The sequence below is a fragment of the Dicentrarchus labrax genome, unplaced genomic scaffold (genome assembly GCF_905237075.1).
Source record: "Dicentrarchus labrax unplaced genomic scaffold, dlabrax2021, whole genome shotgun sequence".
Lineage (NCBI taxonomy): Eukaryota > Metazoa > Chordata > Actinopteri > Moronidae > Dicentrarchus > Dicentrarchus labrax.
The window spans coordinates 27,181-53,787 of record NW_026136962.1 but is presented as its reverse complement, the minus strand read 5'-3'; the positions used below and the strand labels follow the sequence as shown (position 1 = coordinate 53,787).

The following is a 26,607-nucleotide window of genomic DNA, read 5'->3' as shown; positions in this document are numbered from 1 at the left end:
AAGAAAGCAGAAAATCCTGCAAGGTCGGAAAAGAAAGTGCCGATCCTGGGGATGCGTGAAGTAGCCTGCTGCATGATGAGGTTCAGCTGATGTGCATAGCAGTGGACGTAGTGTGCATTTTCGTACACATCCACTATTTTACGCTGCACAGTGGGTGGAAACGTCAGTCGTCTCGTCGGCTTGAATGGCGATAAAATCAGCACTCTTTACTTCCTCCAGGATGTAATCCTTAAGCACTGACAGCATGCAGTCCAACAGCTCGTTCTGTATCGTCTTTGACTGCCCTTAAAAACGGTAGCTGTGTTCAGGTGCTCCTCCAGCACACTGTCAAGGGAGGCAACAAAATCCACCAAGCCCCGGAAAATGCCGGGGTTGTCCGAGGAGTCCGAGTCAGTCTCGTCATGCCCACGCAAGGCCAACTCAAAAGTCCCACAAAACTTCACACAATCGATAATTTGGGATAAAATGTGGCTGTTTTTATCCACCTCCTCATTGTGTTTCCTCACTGCAATCCTGTGGCCGTCATCCGGCTGGGTAGCGATGTTCACCCTTCCTAATATGGCTAGCTTTACAGAGTTATCCATGTGTGCCCTGGTGTTCTCGTGTTTCTTTACCTTCTCTGACAGGTGCTTCATATCCCTCACTCCGGTAACTGTCCATGCTGGATCTGTCCCCGTCCTTTTAAAAAGCATGAGTGCACCCAGCTAGCCAAGCCTTCCCGGTGTACCGGCTACGGGAGAAGCCGCCGCCATATACTGCTTCCCTTTCTCTCTAGCCTGCTGTCTGATTGAGAGCTCAGGTTGATCTGGGCCCAGCTCTTTCACCCCAACTTTCTCCGACAAAGTTCTCCTCTCAAACGGGTCTTGGAGGAGAGATTTCCCCGAGTTAGGGTTGGGTCTTGGAGGAGAGATTTCCCGAGTTAGGGTTGGGTCTTGGAGGAGAGATTTCCCCGAGTTAGGGTTGGGTCTTGGAGGAGAGATTTCCCGAGTTAGGGTTGGGTCTTGGAGGAGTAACGTTCGCGCTCGTCATGGTCGTCTAGTAAAAATGGCGCCGCTAGAGCCCGGTCCTTGTTTTATCAGGGGCGAGCTTGGGGCGATAATCTAATAATCTCCCTTCTTGGATTCGATTTAAGGACGCTGATTGGCAAAATTTTCTGTCATACATTCATATCTTAAATTAGCAATTGGCTTAACTGCTACATAGACCCGCCTCCTGGGGGCGCTTTCTCTATCGGCCAGAGCTGATGAGGCTTCAGACAGGCAGAGGAAAGGTTGTGAATATGATTTTATATCATATTTTACACATATTACTGGCTGCATTCCATATTTCAAACACACAAATATTGACATACTGATATTTTTATCATTATTATTATTATTATTATTTAATTGTTTTTTTATTTATTTTATTTTTGTGGCTCAAGGGGGGCCAGCTGCCACAGGTTAGAGAGTAACAGATCAGAGGTATTAAAGGATGTTTAACTGGTTAGAGAGTAACAGATCAGAGGTATTAAAGGATGTTTAACTGGTTAGAGAGTAACAGATCAGAAGTTGATTTAGATAGTTTCACTCCTTATTTAGTGAGTAGTGAGCTAGTTTCTACCTTTGTTCATCGTATACAACCTCCTGGACAACTTTCAGCTAGTCTGCATGGAAGGTGGCAACCCTATAGCTAGCTAACGTTAGACAGTGATTGATAGACCGTTTGAAAGTGTCCCACCTAGTTTTGTGTAAAATAGTCTTTGTATGGTTGTTGCACTACACGTTTAGCTACACTGCATGTGTAGCTTGCAAACTCAGCTACACATTATTATTATTCTAAATATTCTTTAGCATGTAGCCGAGGTCTAGAGCTGACAAGGTAAACTGCAGGTCTAGGACTAACTCTTACATTAGCAACCCACCAATATGTGGTGCCTGTACTGTCATGGTAATTAGTTTTTATTTTAAATCCCAGCATGGAAAACCAATGAGTTTGCAAGTTTACCTAGCATGATGGCTAATTCATTTTGAGAGAGATTTGTTTTTCTCAGAAATAATTTTAAACATTTATATTTTTTTATGTTCTATGAGAAAATACTTTCTCTCAAAACTTTTTTTAGTCTCAAATATTATTATTTTTTGCTCTCAGTGTGATAACTTTTTCTCTCAGATCATTTATTTTCTCGCATGTAATAAAGACACAAATCTAACTCCATACTTAAGGCGCTGCCAGTGTTTGTGTGGGATGAATGCGCACCCTGCTGGTGAAACTAAGCAACTACATCTGAAATCTACTAGGCTGTATCGCTCTACACATTGTTAAACTGTAAAACTGGGGATTGCACTGTGTGTGTAACTAATGGGCGTTACATACATATTAAAAGTAAGAATTAATAGTGAATTTTTAACTCTGATACACCGTCACAAAAAAATACATATTTCTCCATTATGTTCTTTCTGTAAAACAGAAATCAAATCTATCTCTCATCTATTCCTTAAACAGACTCACAAGAGTTCTGGATTGAAGTTGATTTATTCATTTTATTAAAGTTTAACCAGATTGACACCCATTAATGTCAGAAAGTCCTGTTTCTCATTAATGTTTTAACGAATTGAACCAATTGAATGATATTTGAATAAATCTGGGTAACACTTTATAATGAGTACACACTATTAAGCATTAGTTAAGCATGAATAAATACTGAAATCATCATTTATAACGCATGAATACACATTAGTATGTAGTTTATAAACACAGTTAAACATGTTTTATTCATCATTGATAAGCACATTAGTTATGGATTAGTAAATACTGAATCCATCATTTATAAAGCATGATTCTGCTGTAAATAGTCATTACTATGTGGTTTATAATCACAGTTATAAATGTTTTACTCTTCATTGTACTGTACATTTCTGCATGCACTTGCACATCCACTATTCAGACATGTATTAATGATTAGTGACTGTGTTAGCAGATGTTCTATAAAACTCACAACAAATTCATTTTCTAATGATGGCCTATAAACAGTGATTAATGCAGGAATTCACAGTTACAAAGCACTTACTACTCCTTAATTAAGTATTTTGCACAAGCTGATCTAAAGTGAGCACTATCTATGGCTTATTAAGCATTTACAAATGAGATATAAAGGCTGACAATGCCTCGAGACTCACAACATGTTCAGTTATCTTAACAGACGAAGGAGAGACACAACACAAAGGGATATAGAACATATTGTATTGATATTTACTGCAACTTCCCAACATATTGTATGAAGACGAACAAGGGTGGTTTATGAAGACATGCTATTGTTGTGATCTTCTCTGTTTGGGACGTTGAGCTAGCAGTCAGCGGCTCTAGTGGAGAGTATGTGTCTTTGTTTGGTAGCACACATTATGGTGCTGACAAGATAACGTTAGCATTTGTTCTTCACAGAAACAAAAGTTTTAAGGCAACAAAGTTCAGTTTTAGACTCAAAGTTGAATATTTGTTCACACTTTAATATTTGAGTCATAAAAACACTTTCCCTCTAACTGTGCTTTCAAAAAGAAGAAGATTTGAAAAACAAGCAGCCACATTTGATCCTAAAAATGTTCATTTTTCTCAGAGTTATAGAAGAAGATCAATTCTTTCTATCATTTCTTTCATCTCTACGTCTGCAGGCTGCACATTACCCTCACACATGATCCCTTCATCCCAGCATCCTTTGCTCTTCTCTTCCTTCAGCCTCCTCTTCCTCCTCTATTACAGTAAACACATCAGGTTGGTACTAACTAACATCAGCTGTGTGTGATCCTGTACAGACTGAACTATCTGGTCAGCAGTGAGAAAGTTTCTCTCTCCCTCCTACAGAGGACACAGAGACACTGAGGAACCAGACCAGAACCCGAACCCGAACCCAGGATAAAGAGGTTCAGTGAATGTGGTGTTGAAGGTGTGGAGGTGGATCAGTGTGTCAGAGGAGACTGTGTAGAAGGACAGAGTGCCAGCAGGACAGTCCACATACACTGCTACTCTACCAGAGGAGGAGGAGGAGGAGGAGGAGGAGGAGGAGGAGGAGGAGATGGATGTTTCTCTCTTATTGTGCCAGACAGAGTAACCATCATCAGAGCACTCCAGACTCCAGGACTGATCATTCCCTCCAAACAAACAGTCTGTCACTGTCTCCTCTCCTGCTGATTCCTCTGTAACTCACTGATATATAAACCTCTCCTCTCCACTCGACCTCCCAGTAACAGCGACCAGTCAGACCATTTCTACACAGCAGCTGAGGCCAGAAGTTAAATCTGTCTGGATGATCAGGATATGACTGATCCTCCTTCACATAAATCATCTTCCTGTTGTTGTCAGACAGTTTGATGTTTCTGTTCACTGTGTTTGTGTCGACTGTGAGTTCACAGGAATCTGATGGAGAGAACAAGACACAATACAGCTGCAGTTATTGATCTATCATCTGATCATTGATTGACACTTTGATGATGACATCAGAGCTGTGAATGAGTGATGTCACAGTGTGAAGATGGTTGAATGTGTGCTGCTTTGTTTTCACACTTACACTTCCTCAGACCTGGTCTCAACCATCGGACTCCAGCAGGCTCCACCCTGAAAGGAGGAGGGGGGTCAGAGCAGCATGGAAACATGGACATTACATCGCTCTCATACACAGAGCTTATTCTCTACAAATGGACTTACATCTTCACATGGAGCACTTATTATTAATCAGCTGATAGTCTTTCAGTTCAGTGGAGCTTCTTCTTATTGGCCGATGGCTACAGCTCATTATTTTCACTTATTGATGATCTATTATTATTATCAGTATTATATTTGTAACAGAATGTTTACATTGATTACCTTTAAACAGTTTAACATGGGAGGTGAATTGGTAAGAGCCGACTAAATATAATATTTCTCTGCATTTACTTCCACTAGAAGCTAATGCTAGTTAGCAACAGCCAAAGAACTATAGTTAGCGTACATTATGAAAGTCCAACTATTATTTGTAGTTAATAAGTTTGATTTTAATATCTGAATTTATGAGGGAAACTGTTTCAAGATGACTGTAGTTGCCTAAAATAGCCGCTAGAGGGCGCACTACGGATGTGATATGTAGTAAATCCAGTAGACGTGAGCGTTGCATGCTGGGATCAAAAACACCTCAGCTAAGCCCGATGCTAACAACTCACGAGTGAAGTTAGTTAATTCCATTTTATGGAAGAAATATTGTTGTTCTCATGTTTATGAGTCTGTACTGGAGCGAAGTTGTTGCCAGACCGCTGCGACCGGAGGATTTGCTTTCTTTTGTTTATATGATTGAGGACTCTGGAGAGTGTACTAGTTAGCATGCTACGTTGCTAGCAGACATGTAATTTTTCTGTGTGGTTATGATTAAGCAATTTTCTTATCAACAAAAACCAATTGGACTGTAAATGTTATGGAGACACTGAAATGAGTTAATATGCTGAGTTGTGTTTTAGAAATGCATTTATTTTTAGTGTAATGCTAATGTTTACATTTCTGGGCGCCATGTTCAGTGTTAAAGTCAGAGTTAAAAATATGCTATATGTGGGCTAATGCTCATGATTTGTATACATATGGGTTTTTCCTGATATAAATAATGTGTTTCAGTTCATGTTGAGATGATTAAAAATACATAAGGGTGAATATGAATGAGAGACATGATTGATTAGAGATAAGAGATAATTGTGTAACATGATTTATTAATACGGGTAAAAAGGAAACAAAACACAATGATGTCTAAGCTTTTAAGGTCTCAGGATATAGTTCATCATTGCTTTTGTTATAAGTTACACTTGAGTTAAAGAGAGATAGATACTGTACAGTAATTGATGAGAGATAATTGGTTTTTTGAGTTGCTGGATCTACATTCTGGGTTTCCTGTGGGATGCGAGGCAGGGTTAGAGAGTATCTGGAATTCTCCATCTTCATCATCTTCCTGAAGATAAGATCTGAGCAAGCGTACAAACAAACACACACATTCTACCCGGGTAGCACATACACATTGAATACACTTGGACGGACATGGATACACACTAAGCTTTTGGACTGGACTTTGACCAACATTGATATCAGACAGCAATAAGCTGTAAAGAAACACTTTCACTTTCAGTTCTTTTATTTCTTTTATATATTGGAATGAATCTGAACTGTGATTCTACTTTTTGTTGATTGTGAAATTGTGTTTACCTTTTTACATTATTATTATTTACATTTACTCACTCCTTGAGTTGAACCTGAGTGCAGTAGTTACTTCTGTTATGAATTGGTGACATTGAACTGAATTGTTGTTTAGGTGACGCCTTTAGTTTTTCTGTTCTGTTGCCTGGATTGCTGTGTTTTTATGTAACCACAAGATGGCGCCTCAATTAGTAAAGCAAACACAGGTAACAATACAGGTGACACAGATGATGAGCTGATGACTGATAAATGTTATTCTATAGGATGAGTTAAGAGCAGTTGAATTTTGCTACTCTAATCTAACTCTAATTTGTACCCCAGGGCCGCTGGAAGTCATTTTGAACAGGGGGTGCTGTGAAAAAATTGTTTGGTATTTTTGGACAAAAAACCTATGAGCCTATAGGCCTATTTAAAATACATTTTAAAAATAAATAAAGATTGAGATTCACTACTTTATTGTCATATACACTTCAGTGCACACAGCCAGGGTCTGTAACACACAGACATCATCAGTTCTCAGATGAATATATGCGCTATTAATTAAACTTCACAATAACGCTATAACAATGCAATAGATTTGTTCAGCTGGCATGAACCTGAGTCACTGCACCATCTACGTTTATGTCACACGCGACTCTATTAACTCCAAAATCCTTTTACGCAAACCACAAGGAAATAATCTCTGACTATTTAAACGTTATTGAACAGTTCTCCACATCCATTACGCAAAGAACACACGATCAAAATAACACTCTCCATCTCCATCCTTTTTGATTACACGCACACTGGATAGCAACGTTGTTTGTTTAGTTCACAACCTCTGTCCAGTGGCGGATGATCAAAGTTGTGAAACTAACGTTAGTCCCTGTCAGAGCATATGAGCGGAGCGGGGAGCAAAAGGATTTTGTGTTGAGCGGCAATTTTTTTAAAGGTAGCTCCAGTCTTTGCACCTGCACGCGCACACCCACACTATTTTCTTTCAAAACTATGGAGTTTAATGTGTACTTCAGAAAAGAAACTGAGAAGTCGTACAAGTGTGCTATTCCTGTAAAAGTAACAGATGGGGATAATGTGGAACAAGAAAAAGGCGACATTGTTGAAGTCCTTTTTTTTTTTTTTGAGCGGAGTGGTGAGTGGAGCGGGATAAAATGTATGATGGAGCAGAACCAGGCATAGCGGATGAGCGTCTCTCTATCTCTCTTTTACATCTCCGTTTCTCTTTTTAATCCTCTCAGAATCCGGTAGGTTACCTCATACTCATCTCTAATAGACCCTGATTGGACAATGACAGGTTGACACCTGAATACTCTAATAAACAACAAAACATACAGCAGGAGGTGTTCAAGGACTGCTCAGAACACAGGAAAATTCAATATCTTGTAAAAAACATAGCAAATATACATTTCCCTGCATTAAACACAACTGATCTCACATCAGTAGTAATTTAGAATAGAATTTAAAATCCTCCTCCTCACCTACAAAGCTCTTCATGGTCAGGCCCCTTCATATCTTAAAGAGCTCATAGTACCCTATTACCCCATCTAGAACACTACGTTCTTTGAATGCTGGGCTACTTGTGGTTCCTATAGTCTCTAAAAGTAGAACAGGAGCCAGAGCCTTCAGTTACCAAGCTCCTCTCCTGTGGAACCAGCTTCCAGTTGTGGTTCTGGAGGCAGACACCCTCTCCACATTCAAGAGTAGGCTTAAGACATTCCTCTTTGATAAAGCTTATAGTTAGGGCTGGATCAGGTGAGTCCTGAACCATCCCTTAGTTATGCTGCTATAGGCCTAGACTATCGGGGGTATTTCCCATGATGCACTGAGCTCCTCTCTTCCTCTCTCTTTCTGCACTCATTCATGTCCCATTAATGCATGTTACTAACTTCACTTCTTCCCCGGAGTTCTTGTGCTTTCTCTTCTTGCAGGTTCTCATCGATCCTGGTGGAGCCTCAAAATTACTGATATTATTATTATTATTATTATTATCATTCTAATCTTATTATATTCTAAAATTATTATAGTTACTATTATTATTGTCCATCGTTGTTTTCATTGTCATCATCTTCATGTTCATCATCAGTTATTTCTAGTCTCTCTCTCTCTCTCTCTCTCTCTTTCTCTGTCTGTCTCTCTCTCTCTCTCTCTCTCTCTCTCTCTCTCTCTCTCTCTCTCTCCTTCAGGGCGGAAAAGAAAGTTTTTCCTTGCCGCTGTCTCCAAGGTCTTGCTCATGGTGGGAACTGTTGGGTCTCTGTAAATAATGTTATAAGGAGTTCAGTCTAGACCTGCTCTATTTGAAAACTGTCCTGAGATAACTTCTGTTATGAATTGGTGACATACAAATAAAACTGAACTGAACTGAATTGAATAGTTTAGGTGACGCCTTTAGTTTTTCTGGACTAAAAGGTAACACATGCTGATGGCAGATGACAACCATCAAAATATCTCAAACTATTTATGATATGAGCCCACAAACCTGCAGCGTGACAACATTGACAAATATCAACCCACCATGATGCTCACCAACCCATCAGGATAAACCACTGTCCTATTTTCCAATGTCGAATCAAGACATCGGTCCAGAAAAACAGAAATTTCATCACCTTTTCTCTGTCACCTGACTACTACTACTGTATTGATCCGCCTCATACCTGAGAGTGTCCAGTCTCCACTGTGGATCCTCCAGTGCAGCAGACAGCTTTGTTGCTGAGTCTCCTGGATGATTGTAGCTCAGGTCCAGCTCTCTCAGATGGGAGGGGTTGGACCTCAGAGCTGAGACCAGAGAAGCACAACCTTCCTCTGTGATCAGACAGCCTGACAGCCTGCAAACACACAGAACAACACATTACATAACAAACATGTTCAAGGAAATAGACTCAAACTAGATAAACAAAACAATGTTAGGAAGATTACAATTGTATCCATCAACATAATTCAGGTTTAAAGTGGTTATCAGTTGAACAGGTTGACGAATACTGACCTGAGAGTTTCCAGTTTACAGTGTGGACTCTTCAGTCCAACAGAAAGCAGCTTCAGTCCTGAATCCTGCAGGTTGTTGTTACTCAGGTCCAGCTCTCTCAGATGGGAGGGGTTGGAGCTCAGAGCTGAGGCCAGAGAAGCACAACCTTCCTCTGTGATCAGACAGCCTGACAGCCTGAAAAACACACAAAACAAAATGTAGTCCAGTGTAAAAGTACAGGGGTTAAAACAAGTTAATTTGTAATACAAATAATTGTTTCAGTGAATTAAATAAATAATTCAGTATTGCAAATAAACTGAGAGCAATTTAGGTTAAAAGCAGTGAAAGATGAAATGTTAACCGATAGATTAACATAAATTCATAATAAATAAAGTAGAGTGTAAATAGTTCATTAAATAGTTACATTAAACTGTTCTGTATAGTAGCTGAAGAAAAGTGTGTGGTAAACTAAACATGAATTTTCAGATTTGTGTCATTGGTTCATGCTGTTTCATTTGATTGGTTGCTGCAGGTATCACTCAATGTCACCTGTTGGTAATTGGCCGTAGGTAAGGGAGTGAACAAAAAAGGGGCGGGAGAATCGAGCCAAGAGGACGCCATTGCTGAACGGGAAGGACTGTTTCGTGCTTCCTGAGGAGGACTTTACTTCTGCTGCCGTTGGCTTTCATCTTCATCTCTTCATTAACTGTTTCTCCAGGACTTATTCCAGACCATGAGTTGGATTTTCTTTGTGACTGTTAATTGTCACTGAGGATAAGGTTTTGCCTGCCGCACCGCACCGAGCAACACAGGCCTTTTTTTGTTTTTGTGTGCGTGTGAGAGAGAGAGTGTGTGTGTGTGTGTGTGTGTGTGTGTGTGTGTGGGCCCACTGTTTTGTTAGAGTTCAGTTAAGTAGCATATTTGATCTGAGTTTCAAAAACACATTACATAATAAACATGTTCAAGGAAAGAGACTCAAACTAAATAAACAAAACAATGATTTGAGACAATGTTAGGAAGATTACAATTGTAACCATCAACATTATTCAGGTTTAAAGTGGTTATCAGTTGAACAGGTTGACAAATTCTGACCTGAGAGTTTCCAGTTTACAGTGTGGACTCTTCAGTCCAACAGAAAGCAGCTTCAGTCCTGAATCCTGCAGGTTGTTGTTACTGAGGTCCAGCTCTCTCAGACTAGAGGACTGGGAGCTGAGAACTGAGGACAGAGCTTCACAGCTTCTCTCTGAGAGGTTACAGCCACTCAGTCTGTAGAGACAATGATCAACAATAAGAAAAATAACATTTGTGACCAGCACTTTATCACTCAGCCAAAACCAAAAACACTTTAAATTAGTTCTGTAAAAATGATATCAGCTAGTGAGGAGTTCCCAATGTTGGTGATATATAATGTCTTTATAATCTCTTTAAGTCGAAAAGATAGCAGAGTATTTAAGTGATAATACAGACATCCAACTATTTCTGTACTTACAGAGCTTTGTTGGAGGCTTTGACCACTGGCAGCAGCCTCAGAAGAGCCTCCTCTGAAGCAGAGTATTTCTTCAGGTCAAACACGTCCAGATCTTTTTCTGATGACAGTAAGATGAAGACCAGAGCTGACCATTGAGCAGGAGACAGTTTATCTGTGGAGAGACTTCCTGAACTCAGGGACTGTTGGATCTCCTCCACTAGAGAACGATCATTCAGTTCATTCAGACAGTGGAACAGATTGATGCTTCTCTCTGCAGAGAGATTCTTACTGATCTTCTTCTTGATGTACTGGACTGTTTCCTGATTGGTCTGTGAGCTACTTCCTGTCTGTGTCAGCAGACCTCGTAGGAGATTCTGATTGGTCGGCAGTGAAAGGCCCAGGAGGAAGCGGAGAAACAAGTCCAGGTGTCCTTGTTGACTCTCTAAGGCCTTGTCCACAGCAGTCTGGTGGAGATATTTTAGATTTTCTTTGTCTTTAATTAATTCAGACAACCGGGATGTTGTTTGTTCTTCTGCCAGCAGATTGACTCCAGAGCTGATGAATGTCAGATGGACATGAAGAGCGGCCAGAAACTCCTGAACACTCAGATGGACGAAGCAAAAGACCTTGTCCTGGTACAGTCCTTTCTCCTCTTTAAAGATCTCTGTGAACACTCCTGAGTACACTGAGGCTGCTCTGATATCAATGCCACACTCTGTCAGGTCTGATTCATAGAAGATCAGGTTGCCTTTCTGCAGCTGCTCAAAAGCCAGTTTTCCCAGAGACTCAATCATCTTCCTGCTCTCTGGACTCCAGTGTGGATCTGTCTCAGCTCCTCCATCATACTTGATGGTCTTCACTTTGGACTGAACCACCAAGAAGTGGATGAACATCTCAGTCAGGGTCTTGGGCAGCTCTCCTCCCTCTGTGTTCTTCAACACATCCTCCAGAACTGTAGCAGTGATCCAGCAGAAGACTGGGATGTGGCACATGATGTGGACGCTTTGTGATGTCTTGATGTGGGAGATGATTCTACTGGCCTGCTCCTGATCTCTGAACCTCTTCCTGAAGTAGTCCTCCTTCTGTGGGTCAGTGAACCCTCTGACCTCTGTCACAATGTCAACACACTGAGGAGGGATCTGATTGGCTGCTGCAGGTCGTGTGGTTATCCAGAGGCGAGCAGAGGGAAGCAGTTTCCCTCTGATGAGGTTTGTCAGCAGCACACCCACTGAGGTGGACTCTGTAACATCAGTCAGGATCTCAGTGTTGTGGAAGTCCAGAGGAAGTCGACACTCATCCAGACCGTCAAAAATGAACACAACCTGAAACTCTTCAAACCTGCAGATTCCTGCTTCTTTGGTTTCAGTAAAGAAGTGATGAACAAGTTCCACCAAGCTGTACTTTTTCTCTTTCAGCACATTCAGCTCTCTGAAAGTGAATGGAAATGTGAACTGTATGTCCTGGTTGGCTTTGTCTTCAGCCCAGTCCAGAGTGAACTTCTGTGTTAAAACTGTTTTCCCAATGCCAGCCACTCCCTTTGTCATCACTGTTCTGATTGGTTCATCTCTTCCAGGTGAGGGTTTAAAGATGTCTTCTTGTCTGATTGTTGTTTCTGGTCTGTCTGGTTTCCTGGATGTGGTTTCAATCTGTCTGACCTCATGTTCATCATTGACCTCTGCAGTCCCTCCCTCTGTGATGTAGAGCTCTGTGTAGATCTGGTTCAGAAGGGTTGGGTTTCCTGCTTTAGCAATCCCCTCAAACACACACTGGAACTTCTTCTTCAGGTTAGATTTAAGTTCACGTCGGCACGCTGCAGCAACAGTTCCTGAATGAACAAAGAAGAAATGTAGTTAATAAGTAGAAGCTCCAATAAATCTGATGGATATAAACTTTAAGACATCAAGATGGTATTTATTTTCCTCCCCCCTTGAATCTCTTCAGCTCATCAGTTGTAAACAGTTTCTGTTTTCAGTCCAGAAGAATTCAAAGATCTGATACAATGTGTGCATCATATTATCAGCAAAGTTTTAAAAGTAAACTTCTCCCATGTTGCCTCCATTTCCTCTTTCCATCATGTTCAATCTGTTAAAATCCTCTTACTGCTCTGTAGACAGTCAGCCAGCTCTTCCTGCTTCATTCTCCTCAGGAAGTGCACTGTGATCTTCAGAAATGCCTCTCTGCTGCTCCTCCTCTGCTCTTCATCCTCACCATCCAACACCTCCTCATCCTCCCTCTGACTCTCTGAGCATTCTGGGTAATCTGAACTCAGAACCTTCTGGATCTTCTTCAGCTCGTTCTTCACAAAAGTGACAATGTTGTCCTCCAGCAGCTGGAACAGAATATTATATGAATGACTCAATCAAAGTCAAATCATGGAAGCAAACATCAGATCCATGTTGGACAGACTGACAATCCACTGGTCTAAAAAGTGCAGCATGGAGATTATTGTGAACACAATAGATGTAAAAGTAGTTGTTGTCCATGTACAGACCATAAATATGGAGTCCAGATGTGTTTGATGCTGCTGGGCAGACTGACCACTGGGAACCTCTGAGGTCTCCTGGTCCACTCTGTGGAGGAATCATGAAGAATGAGCTCACATTATGTCTGTCCACACAGAGACAAACACAAGGTAAAGGTCCATGAAGTGATATTTGGATGTGAACAGTGAATCTGATGACTCCCTGTAGTGGTAAAGGTTTACTAGTCCTGCTGATCCCACTGAGAATCAACAGCTCAGTTTGGTTCAGTCCCTACAGCTCTCACCAACCCCTCCATATAGCTCTCCCTCCCTCACTGTACACTGCTGAAGTGCCCTGGAGCAAGGCACCTAGAGCCTCCAGCTGCTCCAGTGGAGCTGCTCAGTGTTTGCTTATATCAGACTGGTTGTACTGGGCAGCTCCCAGTGTGAATGTGTTTGATTGTGTGAGTGTGATGCAGCTGCTGCTGAAAGAGTGTTGGTGCTCAGAGAACTTCATCTGAGTCAGTAAAGGTTGAAAAACTGGAGATTTCACAACTGAGAGTCTGATAAAAACACATTATTTTATTTTTATCATCAGTTTGAAATCCTCACCTTTCATCAACAGAGTGGCGGCCATCGTTGAAGTTTATAGGATGATCCTTAGACCGATCACTCTTCATGGACACACAGCTGGGTTCAGGTTTTTTCCTCCTGACAGAAAAACAGGATCAGTTCTGCACTGCACCCACAACACACTGAGACAGAACCAGTGACTGAATACACCGACTGTACACAGTGTATTTGTACCCAGGGAGTTCTTGGTTAGGATTTCTATAAAGTCAGTGTTTGATTTAGACATGTTTCACTGTGTATTTTAAAGCTGTATTCAGTGCAGTGTGCAGTATAGGCGGGGAAATGATGGAGTGGAGTGACCATATCGGTCCCATTAGGATAAACAGAGGAACAGACGTGGTGTCAAAGCAGTGAGTTTCTATAAACTGCTGCAACTATTTGTTCACTGTGAAACTGAGGCTGTTGTAAATTGAGCTGATCAGACACAAACCATCACCGTCCATTCAAAGACATTTTAAAACATTTAAAAATAGAGATTTCACAACTGAGAGTCTGATAAAAATACGTTTATTTTCACCATCAGTTTGAAATCCTCACCTTTGATCAACAGAATGGCCGCCATCTTTGAAGTACATACGATCATCCATAGAGCGATCACTCTTCATGGACACACAGCTGGGTTCAGGTTCAGGACAGTCTGGTCTCTGATGGATCCTGATAGAAAGAAATTCATTAAAGCTCACATATTCAGAAACATTCTCACTGAATCAAAGACTTTGTGAAATGATGTATAATTTGAAATGTTTGAATACAGGGCTGGACAATAAGAACAATGTCTTCAATTACTGACATTATGGACGTGTTACTGAACACAATTTACTGATGTCACACACTTCAACACACTGTCTGAATTCCATATAATTAAAGTGAGAGCAGCTACAACATCTAACCAGTGAGCAATCAGCTCCCAGTCCAGAAGAGCAGAATGTGGAACTGGTCAGACTGGAATGAATCAGGACAAACATCAGCAGTGAGCAACATGAGGAAGGAAATCTGCTCTGATTGATTCAAACACATGTTACTGTTACAATTCTCATTATGAAGCTGAATGTTTCTCCTGATACTGATTTGAGATCAGATTGTCCAGCCCTGTTTGAATACTGACAGCTATGTACTTTAGCTCAGATAAATGTCTTTGTTTCAAATGGAGAATCAAAGCCTTTGTGACATGGAGAAGAGTCATGGACAGTTAGAGATCCTCATCTCACCTCTGAGCTTTGGTCCTTGTGTCATGTTCCCCACACAGAGTGCTTTTAGAGGGAGGGACTCCCTCCTCTCTGTCCTCACACTGATCCATAGCAGAGCCCACACCTTCACACAGACACAGCAACCTGCTGGGAGAGATCACACATTATTTCCCATCATTCCTCTCAGTCACATGACAAAAACACAGCTCTGATTGGAGGGATTAGTCGACTCGCAGCAACGTGAACTCAGAAATGTTGAGTACCAAAGTTTTATGTTAGAAATGTACAGTGTGGGTCCCCAGCATTTAGAAACTGACAGATTCCAACTCAAGCATCATTATTAGCATTAATAAGCATGTATGTATGTCTGTATGGAGAATATTTCAACAGATACTATAGTAGTGGTTTTGGAAGTTGCTGAGGATGATGGATCAAATTCTGACATTTACAAAATACAAAATTGCACTTTAATTTATTTTATTTGAACTCCAGGTTCACTAATATTGAGGTTATTTATATGCATAATACATTGGAACTGCAGTTTAGGAAGCTCTTTGTCATTGCTGTTCAGATATTTATTCAAATTTCTGCTGGTGTTCTTTTGCTGTGCAGCATTTTCTCTTTGACCTGTGTCTCTGCAGCTGTGGTTATGCATTAAGCAAATAAATAATCTCAAAATTGACAAAAAAATCCTCAAAAATCAGCTCACTCTGAGATGAAATGTTGCCACAGATGTCAGAAATTGATTCATCATCGTCAATAACCCTCCAAAAAACACTCCTATATTGTCTAAATCATCCAAACAATTACTAAAATATTGTCCATATAGCTGATTATTAATGCTAATTATGCTAATTGACCAACAAATGCAAGTTAGCATCTGTCAGTGTGTAAATGCTGGAGATGCAGACTGTATATTTCTAACACACAATAGGACAATAGGACTCTATTGGCTGATATAAACGGCTCATTCAGCTCATTACTGAATCCACTCATCTGACAGTTTCCATGGCAGAGTAGAAATGTTGTTGGCACTTTGAGCTGCAGTATCTAAGAAATGACATTCACAATGCTCTTTAGTCTGTGGGGTTGGTTGAAGACTAGAGGAATACACTTCATGTTGCTGTTTCACTTCTATTTGACTGACTTTGAAAAGCTCCTCAACAGTTGAAATGTTGCTCTTTTTCCAAGTCTACTATATCCAGTCAGAGCATGCAGTGGCAGCTAGTCCAATAATCCAAAATCAATCCTGTTACCTTGGCAGCTGCTGCTGAATTCACATCCACATCAGCTCCCAGAGACTTTCTACCTTCATCTGTAGAGGAAACACTGAGAGCAGAGCTGAAAGCATCAGTCCAATCACTGATCAGCACTGAGAACTCATCATCACTCATTCATCCTTTACATCAGTGGTTCCCAACCTTTTTCTATCAGAGTAAACTGACGACCCCTGACTGAGTGACATATTTTATACATATTTCATATTATATCCAAAACTGTACAATCAACCCAAATATTGAACTCAGTAACTGCAAGAAGTTGAAGTTGATTCTGATGAATTCTGAGCAGATTATTTCCTGTTTAGGGAACTTTTTATACAGTTTGTCTGTGTTATGTATCTTTTATCATTTTAACAATCATAAATACTTCATATGCTTCTTTTTGGACAAATTCACTGTTTTCTTGTCCCTGATGTTTGGTCATTGATCTATTAGACAGTTTACTTTACATTGACTTTTCTTCACAGAAGTGAACCAGATGCTGAGATATAGGCCGACCTACAGACCCCCCATGAAGCTTTGGTGACCACTAGTGGGGGTCCTGACCCTCAGGTTGGGAACCACTGATTTACATCATTTCTCCTGTAAAACTATCAGCTGCTTCTCCACTGATTGGCTGCTTCTCTCTGTTTCATCTCAGTGTCAGTTGAATCCCTTTGGCTTGTTAGACTGTTGCTCAGACTAAAGAAGCAGTTAGAAAACATGACTGTGAACTCTGGGAACTACTGATGGCCTTTTCTCATCACTGTCACACATTGCAAACTAATCAATACATGGATCAATAGTGGTTTGTTATTGGCCAGAGGAGATGCTGCTTGTTCTCATTGGTCAGTGTTGAGGAAGAATGAGAGCAGAAAGCTGCCATCAGCTGCTCTACTTCTACTATCAGTCCACTAGATGGCCTCATGGAGCTGCATTTATCTGACAGCTTTACTTCCTGCTTACTTTTCAAACATGGGATCAGTTTATAAAATAGAATTCATTATTTTACATTCAAGCAGCCAAAAGTATTTGAAGTAGTTCATATTGGCTCCACCTGCAGCAACTCCAACATTAAAGTACTGATTACATGTTAATGCATCAATAATAATCATCCACTAATATAATAATACAACACTGACAGAGGCCATTCTGTACACTGACTACTTTCACTTTACATACTTCAACTACATTGATAAGGTGAGCTCATAAAGACAGACAGAAATCATACAGTGAGTACTCTGAGTACTGTCAGTGAGTACTCTGATTACTTTGAACAGTGACACACTGACAGTAAGATGGAGGACACTCTTCCTCCATGTTGGTTCTCAATTGACTGTTAGTAGAGTTTTCTGCTCTTTCTACTGAACTAAACTAACAAGATGAACAAAGAGTCATTGAGGAGTCAAACAGTGAAAAGTGTCTCTTACTAACCTTCACATGGACAGAAGAAGAAGCTGCGACACGACAAGCTCACAAAGTGAAAGTAAACTGTGGACAGGAAGTGGCTGTGACGTCACAGTTGTGGGGAGTGAGATAAGACTGAGTGAGTGTCTGCAGAGAGAGACTGGTAGCTTCAACTACATTGTGCTGAATACTTCTGTAACTGAGGAACCTTTTAATGCAGCACTTTAAGTTGTAATGCAGTATTTCTGTAGTGTAGTATTACTACTTTTACTATTTTCAGCTTTGAACTGTTGGTCAGACAACATTGTGTCACTGTGGGCTCTGGATGATTTTAACGGGCATTTCTCAATATATTCTCAAGTTGTACAATTTAGATTAATGACAATAATAATTAGTCACAGTCCTTCCTAAATAGTTGAAATCAGCTCCACCTGAGCAGCTACAACAGCCAAATACAGCAGTAATAATAATCTAATGATAGAATATAATATAGTGTAACACCTGTTGTTCCTTACTCCCCCAGGGTGGCCTGACTCCATCCTGTGTTCCTCTAATCCAAGTCTACAGGAGGATGGACTGGTCCCTGAGGCCTCTGGTTACTGGTTGAGGGTCAGTCCCCATACTGGAGTCAGAGGCCCGACCCTCCACCACAGGGAGCTTTAAACCTGCCGTGTCGTGGGGTAAATCTCTGTTTTCAACCCCAGAGGAGAAGGCCTCCAGCTTGGTTTTGACTCACGTGTTGATCCCACTCTCTATGATCTCTTCTAACCTCTGACACTCTCCAGTTTAAAGGATATCACACATACAGAAAGGCAGTTCCCATCATATATGACCTCTGTACAATGAACATATACAGATATCAAACATTTCTGATGCCCGCCAACATACAGCAGACAGAGGCCCTGGAGAGGACTACTTAACTCACCTGGAGGATGCTGTATTCCTCGTACACCAAAAGGAAAATGTAATAAAATGTTGTTATCCGCCTTTAAAAAATATTTTCTGTGGCCAAAACAAAAAACTAAACTGTTTGTGAGAAATAACAAAGTCTCTCTGTACCACGTCTGTTGACTATGTTGTTCCTCTTTCTCTTCCCCCTCAGATAGAGGAACATTCATCATGTGTCTTCCTGTTAGACGGCCATTATTGCTAAACCACATAGTTCATGTTAACTCAGTGAGTGCCTGTATAAGTCCTTTATTTGTTTCTGTGGGGCAATTGATTTTGCCACAGTAGCAATAACAGTAACACAGGGTGAGACATACAGATAGAAAGAACACACCAATGACTACACATATTTAAACACATAAAAACATAAAACATTAAAACATCATTCTTTGAAAACTTCCTTTACAGAGGCACAAACCTTGGACAGACCCCGGCTCTAGGTGGGTGGAAGAATTGATCTTCTTCTATAACTCTGAGAAACATTGGCTCAAATCAAATGTGGCTGCTTGTTTTTCAAATCTTCTTTTTGAACCCACAATAAGAGGAAAAGTGTTTCTATGACTCAAATATTAAAATATGAACAAATATTCAACTCTGAGTCTAAAACTGAACTTTGGTGGTAAAAACTTTCTGTGAACAAAAAATGTGTTCAAATGTGAAACAAGAGTCTTTCAGGATCAAATTCAGCATCTGTGTAAAAATAGTTCCAAGGTGTAAAGAGTGGCTTTGATCTGAACAAACTAAATTCATCATCTTTGGTCATCGTGGAACAAATGTACAAACTTTGATCTACTCAGGTTTTATGCTCATGGTTGTCTAATATAGTTTTATATATCAGTACTCACGTGCAGTCTCATGTTCTTTTTCTAACTGTACAACCCGGGGCCCCTTTCACCGATATGCTTAAAAATCAGCTTTTGTGTTAACATTTGAACACTCAACTCAATGAGATAAAATTCAGACTCAATGAAAATGAATAAAATTCACAAATACATGTTAAAAGTAAGATTTAATAAAGTGCATTTTAACTCTGATACCGGCACACATTGTTCCTATGTTTTTATGTTCAAGAGAGCAAGGGGATGAAAGTTTCTTGAGTTTTGAACTGCAATTGTGTACACAATATAAAAAATATGAAAAAAGCTGAATGAACTTTGAACGTTTTAATGAACTTTCTACTTTGAAACATTTAGAAGAAGGTGCCAAAATAATCTGGCTCCTCCCATACACTGCTCATAGGCTGACACCTGCTGGTGACTTTATGGAACTGCACAGAGGTGACACGGTCTTCTTTGTAAATTGTAATATTAACTCACAACCCATTAACGCTGCTATGAAACTTATGTGTCTTGTTGGCAAATATCATATCCATAAGGCTGGAACGCTTCAAACCTAATGTTCATCTGTATTATGTTGAATTATAATTTCTCTTTGACTTTGATTAACAAACAAGAAAGACCTCTCAAATATTTGGATAATTACTATGTAAAAGTAAACAATAACTTCTATACATACATACTGTATATGTGAGTTTATAATTCGCTCCTACAATGTGATGTCATTCAGAAACTTTTTATTTTATATGTGTAACAGGTGTGTGGATTGGGCATAAACAGAGGACGACTCACAGAACTGTTAACCAGCATTTATTTGCTCCTGCAGAAGACAATATAGCACATTCATTTCCTTCTGCTCTTTTTTTCCTGCACCTCTGCTTCCTCAGCAATGCAAAACAACACTGTGTGATTTCATTATCTTTCTGAAAATACATATAGATAAATTCATTTAAACATTACAGAGTATATGTAACTCAATGTGCATATTACAAAAACAAAACAATTACTAAAAGAGCTGTTACAGTTTACCAGAAAATATTTAATTTTAATAACAAATCTATATAAACTATATAGAATCGGTTAAACAGAGTAAAAAGTGTGTGTGGGGTGGGTGACTAAACAGAAACAACACAAACGAAGGAGCTACAGAAGTTCGGGAGCTACGGAAGGACAAAGTTCAGAAAACTCAATTTCCACTGGAAATAAACCAAAATAACAGAAAATGAAAAATAACTCAATGAGATAAAATTCAGACTCAATGAAAATGAATCAAATTCACAAATACATATTAAAAGTAAGTGTAACCAAGGTTAAAAATCTATATTAAAAAGAGCTATATTAAAAAGTCAATTCATGAAGTACGTTATTAATGTTAAAGATTAAAAACTGATATTTGTCTAAAAAGCAATTCAACTGAGATAAAGAGAAAATAAATAGGAAGTTTATTTTGAAGGAGATGGGTTGGAGACGCGCTGTCAGCCAATCAGGAAGAAGCTCGGACTGTTGACCTGCACGGAGCAGAGTTCACGTCACCTTGAGCTCCTGGAAGAACAGAGAGGAAACCCCGCGTCGACAACGATTCCTACCTCGTGAAGATAAAGCGATAAAAGTTGTTGAAAACTGATTAAAAACTGATTGAAATAATCCAGTGTGGAGCCCTGGACCTGTGAGAGTGCAGTCGGAGAGACCTGACGTCTCCCTCACGAAGGAAACGCATCGGTGAGCGATCGTCTTTACCATGCTAAGCGCTAGCTGAAGATGCTAACTAGCACAATGGCAGACGCCATTCACTAATGCTACAACCATTAGCTTGATATTTTAATGCTGCAAACTGAATCCAATGCTGTGTAATATGTTGGTTTGTATAATTGTTACACACTGAACTGTGTAATGTGTTGATTTAGCACTTTTATCTGTGCATTTTAAGCACATTAAGCCATATTTTAATTATCTTTGGATGTTACATTTTATTTGAGATGTAAACGTCCCATCACATGACCGAGGGTCCAACATGTGTCTGCTTACTGGTATCTAGGACCACGTTCAGACTGCAGGCAAAAGTGGCCCAGATCGGATCTTTTTGGGGTCAAGACTTCAGACCAGGTCAGACTTCTTCAGAAGTAGTGTGAACACTCAAATCAGATTTAGCCCACTTCCATATGTGGTCTTGAATCTGATCCAGGTCTGATTGTTTTCAATGCGGCCGCAGTGTGAACAACCAAGCTGGATTTGATGCGACTTTTACGTCAATCTACATCAACATTTGTCACAGTGATGCGCCGGCGAGTTCGCCCTCGACACAGACGGTAAAATTAAAAACTTGACTAGGCCTACAAAATGGAGAACAGTGATGGAGCAAGTCAATGGAGGGAGAGTGAGGTGTTAGACCTAATTAGTATTTGGGGAGATACTTCAATTCAAGCAAAACTAGAAGGATCGTACCGTAACCGCTCCGTTTTTGAAGAAATAGCAAAGGAAATGTAAGAACAGGGACACAGGAGAACGTGGCTGCAGTGCCAAAGGAAGGTGAAGAGCCTTAAAGCTAAATTTAAAGAAACAAATGAGTCCAATAACCGAAGCGGTCGCGGTCGCATCACCTGCCCATTTTATAACGAGCTTAGCCGTGTTATGGGCGATAAACCCAGCTGTCAGCCGTTGGAGCTGCTGGATAGCTATGAAGCAGGCGAAGAGGAGCCTGAAACTCCGAGGAGGTCGGCGGACAGCCTGGATATTGATGGCGAGACAGGTAAGTTTTCAGTCTTGACATTCACAGCCGACGCATATAGAAAGTCTTGAGTGGAAACGCACTTTAATATAAAATAAAAGTTAGAAATATTGCAAAGAAGTTTTACATTTGGAGACTAGAAAGTTGGCGTGTTTATTAGAGGAAAATTCTGTTAACAGAATAAACGAGCCCGTCAGCTGCTCCCAGTTTTCTTTGCACAACTCGGAAACCCATCAGAGAAGCAGAGACTACCCTGTACGTGTCTGTCATTCAAAAATGTACAGTCTATCTATGATCTGATCCAGTGCACTGCTGACCTGGATCTGAAGAACCAAATCCCATATTATAACCTAACATATAAGTTAAGAGGGGGGCTACCAGGTGACCCTCATCTTCTCAGGGTAACGTGTGTGTGTGTTGAGGGTGTTATGTAAAGTGGTAACGTGAACCAGCTCATAATATTTGCATTGAATACATCAAATACATCACATTATAGCATTACATGATATGTTTGCTTGCACCAGATGATACAAGCACCGAGTCACTCCCATCTGCATCTTCTGTGTCTTCTGCACCATCTACATCTGGAGAAAGCTCATCAGCTGCAGGCATTACAGAGACCACTGGAAGAAGCACAACAGCCACCAAGTCCTCTGGAAGTAAGAATCATCATGTTTTTATCAGGCTGTTGCTAAATCACTAGTAAAGTATTCGCTTAGCTAACCCATCCATTACTATTGTGTGTTCTGTTGTTACTGTACTGTATTAATGTTCAGTCTTTCCTTATACTCATGTCTACCCTCCACGCCTAATCTCCTTTATACTAAGATGGTACTGTAATCACTTGTAAAACTAAATGTGAGAACTTTTTGTTGTAGTTAGATTGTAATCCACAGTGATTAATGCCATGGAAGCAGACACCAGATTTGCAGACTTACAGAAAAATCTTTCAATTAATATTTGAGCAAAGTCAGCAACTCCCCCTACTGGCCACACAGAGAATCAATACATTAAACCTCAGCCTGGCATGTTTTACCCATCTATGGTTTTTAATCTGAAATGGTAGCAAATTCAGCTACAAGAGCAGCCTGGGGTTGATTAACACTTAATATTCAAAGTGATATAGTACTAAGTGGGATACCGAATGTCATCTAGGCCAATTAAAAGTAACAAAATCAACTAATCGTTTACTGTAAACACAATCTGCTTTATTATTTTTTTTTTAAATAAACTGCAACACCAAATGTACAAAAACAGGCAGTATTAAATAAAATAAATTTAAAAAATATCAGACAAATACTTAAATAATGATGTAAATCAACAGGCACCTAAAACAATGTAACACAAATGGTAAATATAATTTGCAGCAGAAGCAATAGACTGCATCTTTACTTTTTGAATATGTGAGCCAGCTCCGCTTTACTTTTTCCCCATTTACTAGGTGTCTGTATGTGTAATGTCTTTTTGGGAATGTGAATGTGTCCTTTTATAGGCAGTGGCCCTCTTAATACCTGTTCAGTCCTTTCTGAGTCTGACAGGAAAGAGGGACACTCAGCTGGGTCAACTGGCGGAGCTGCTGATCCCTGCTCCAAACTGGATGCTGAAGAAGACACATCAATCTCCATGACCAAAGATGAAGGACCTATAGGGAAATTAAAATAATATTTTTGGACAAAATTATTCATCTCAGAATATTCTGCAGTGCACTGAGCAATTATAAAGGTTGTTCTGTTGTTAACTGACCAGGAACAGCTGAGGTTGCAGAAGACACAGAAGGGACAGTGGGCACAGTGGATGGAGCAGAGGATAGAGATGGACCTGAGATGAAAAACAACAAAAACAAAAGCTAGCCATGTTATAGTCATATTACACTTGAAAATGATGCAGCTTATGTTCTAAATAAAACAGTACAGCTATAGCTTGTAATAAGAAAACAAACTGCCAGTGGAACAACTGAAAATTGCTTGACAAGTTTTGAAATAATATGGATTTGTCTAAAATCATGTCCCTTGTCATATGATTATATCTTATATTAGTTTATCTTAATGAGGTAATTTTACTATAAATTAAATATATATGGTGACAGTGTTTGATCAACTGATTCATCAGCCTTGGCTGCTCCTGAGGAGATGGATTGCCCCTGGGCTGAGTCAGTGCCTCCTCCTAAATACTTTAACAGTGCTCCTGGGGAAGTTTCAGATAACGTATGAGCATAATAGGGAGTTGATGTAAAAGAAATATGTTTATTTACTCACATAAATTACTGTGCTCTGCTGCAAACAATTGCAAACAACTGCACGATTGGGAGCTCTGCACACGTTACTAACGGAGCTCTGATAGTTCGAGCAGAGAGGCAGTAGGAAACTACACTCTGTTAACATCATATTGTTGTTGGGTTTTTTTTTTGTGCAAGAATGTACATTTGATAATATATGAATCATCATCACTCACATGGAAAAAAAATAATTACTTTTTTCTTTTTTAAGTTAATTGCTCTTGGGGGCCCCTAGTGGTCACGGGGCCCTAAGCAGCTGCTTAGTTCGCTTATGCCTTGGGCCGGCCCTGCCCCTGCGCAAGGATGACACACAAATATGTGAAGTCTTTCTCATTCAATTATTTAGTTTTTTGGTTCTGTTGTATTTGTCCTCTGGTTTAATGATTTCTAACTTTAATAACTGAGATCGACACTACTGTCACTGTTCGGTTGTTTATTGAGGAAATTCTGAGCTCAGATCACAGTAATTCTCCCAAATCAACTCTTTTATGGAAACTAAACTTCCCTGAACAACACATTTGGTCAGACTCTAATAAATTCCTCATTCCACATAAAATGAAAGAAGTTCACATGAAGATATTACAGAGATACCACCCCTGTAATAAAATATTAAATACATTAAAAATACATATTTCTCCATTATGTTCTTTATGTAAAACAGAAATCAAATCTATTTCTCATCTATTCCTTAAACAGACTCACAAGAGTTCTGGACTGAAGTTGATTTATTCATTTTATTAAAGTTTAACCAGATTGACACCCATTAATGTCAGAAAGTCCTGTTTCTCATTAATGTTTTAACAAATTGAACCAATTGAATGATATTTGAATAAATCTGTTCTAACAAACAATATTGTCACAGACATGAAAACAGAGTTAAACTGTTTCAGCTCAGCTAATATTTGAGGAAGGAATAAAACACAGTTTATCTCACACATTAAACAGTAAGCCTTAAACTTACTTTCTCAGAGTTTTCTGTAGAAACACAGTAAGTGATTAAAAACTCCACACTTGAGGAAATTCATGTTTCTTTTATTTTAACATGGTGAATATTACTATGAAATTTACACTTTAACCATCAAAACGTTTCCCTTTAAGCATTTAACATGAACCACAGAAAATACTAGAATTGTCTGTACATGGAATTAACTTAGTAGCTAACACACGAGCAGAAAACAAAATGAGAAGCTGAGAAGGAAACCCGTTTCACTTTCAGCTGGCAACTGCTCATCCTCAGTAATCGTTATCACTTCTTACTGCTTCTCAACTCTTATGAAGCTCAACGTTATTACACGGAGCGTCTACTTCAAGTTCCACATTGAGGCTCGGAGGTCCTCTCTCTCTCTCTGTGTGTCACGTACACCTCTCCCTGCTCGCCAAAAGCACCCCAAAACCTCCTGTCAATCATAGCGAGGGGCGGAAGTTGGTGAAACAAACCTTTACTAGTTATCAGTTAATTATTGTTATTGGTTCTTGATCAGTAGTTTGGTTTACTCTTCTTATGTCTCTCTGTTCAAATGTAAAAATCTGATTAGTGTTTGTTTTATATGAGTTCCCCAAACGAGCACACAGTCAGTGATGTATGGAAGTAGAAGTGAACAATACAAAGTGGAGAATGAAGCTGGATTTAACTAATCCTTCATTTTATACAGTGTTGGATCCATTTGGACAGTTTTGCTTTGACATCATTTAGATGTGGTTTCCAGCATCATTTATTATCTAGAATCATCCCAAAACTTTGATTTCTTTTGATTTCTACCTGACTTATCAAAGTTTGTACATTTGTTCCACGATGACCAAAGATGATGAATTTAGTTTGTTCAAATCAAAGCCACTCTTTACACCTTGGAACTATTTTTACACAGATGCTGAATTTGATCCTGAAAGACTCTTGTTTGACATTTGAACACATTTTTTCTTTTTTCTTCACAGAAACAAAAGTTTTAAGGCAACAAAGTTCAGTTTTAGACTCAAAGTTGAATATTTGTTCACACTTTAATATTTGAGTCATAAAACACTTTCCCTCTAACTGTGCTTTCAAAAAGAAGAAGATTTGAAAAACAAGCAGCCACATTTGATCCTAAAAATGTTCATTTTTCTCAGAGTTATAGAAGAAGATCAATTCTTTCTATCATTTCTTTCATCTCTACGTCTGCAGGCTGCACATTACCCTCACACATGATCCCTTCATCCCAGCATCCTTTGCTCTTCTCTTCCTTCAGCCTCCTCTTCCTCCTCTATTACAGTAAACACATCAGGTTGGTACTAACTA

At 39.6% G+C, this 26,607-nt stretch overlaps 1 protein-coding gene across 1 annotated transcript in view; it reads right to left on the bottom strand.

The window, feature by feature from the left end:
* Positions 1-2,502: 2,502 nt before the first annotated feature.
* LOC127360873 (NACHT, LRR and PYD domains-containing protein 12-like) overlaps positions 2,503-26,607 on the bottom strand; it is a 41,654-nt gene continuing 17,549 nt past the window's right edge. The window contains 6 exon segments of the mRNA XM_051395295.1: positions 2,503-4,143; positions 4,145-4,389; positions 4,541-4,587; positions 8,829-8,999; positions 9,158-9,331; positions 10,229-10,402. Of these exon segments, the coding sequence (XP_051251255.1) occupies positions 3,832-4,143; positions 4,145-4,389; positions 4,541-4,587; positions 8,829-8,999; positions 9,158-9,331; positions 10,229-10,402 (1,123 nt within the window). The 3' untranslated portion in view covers positions 2,503-3,831.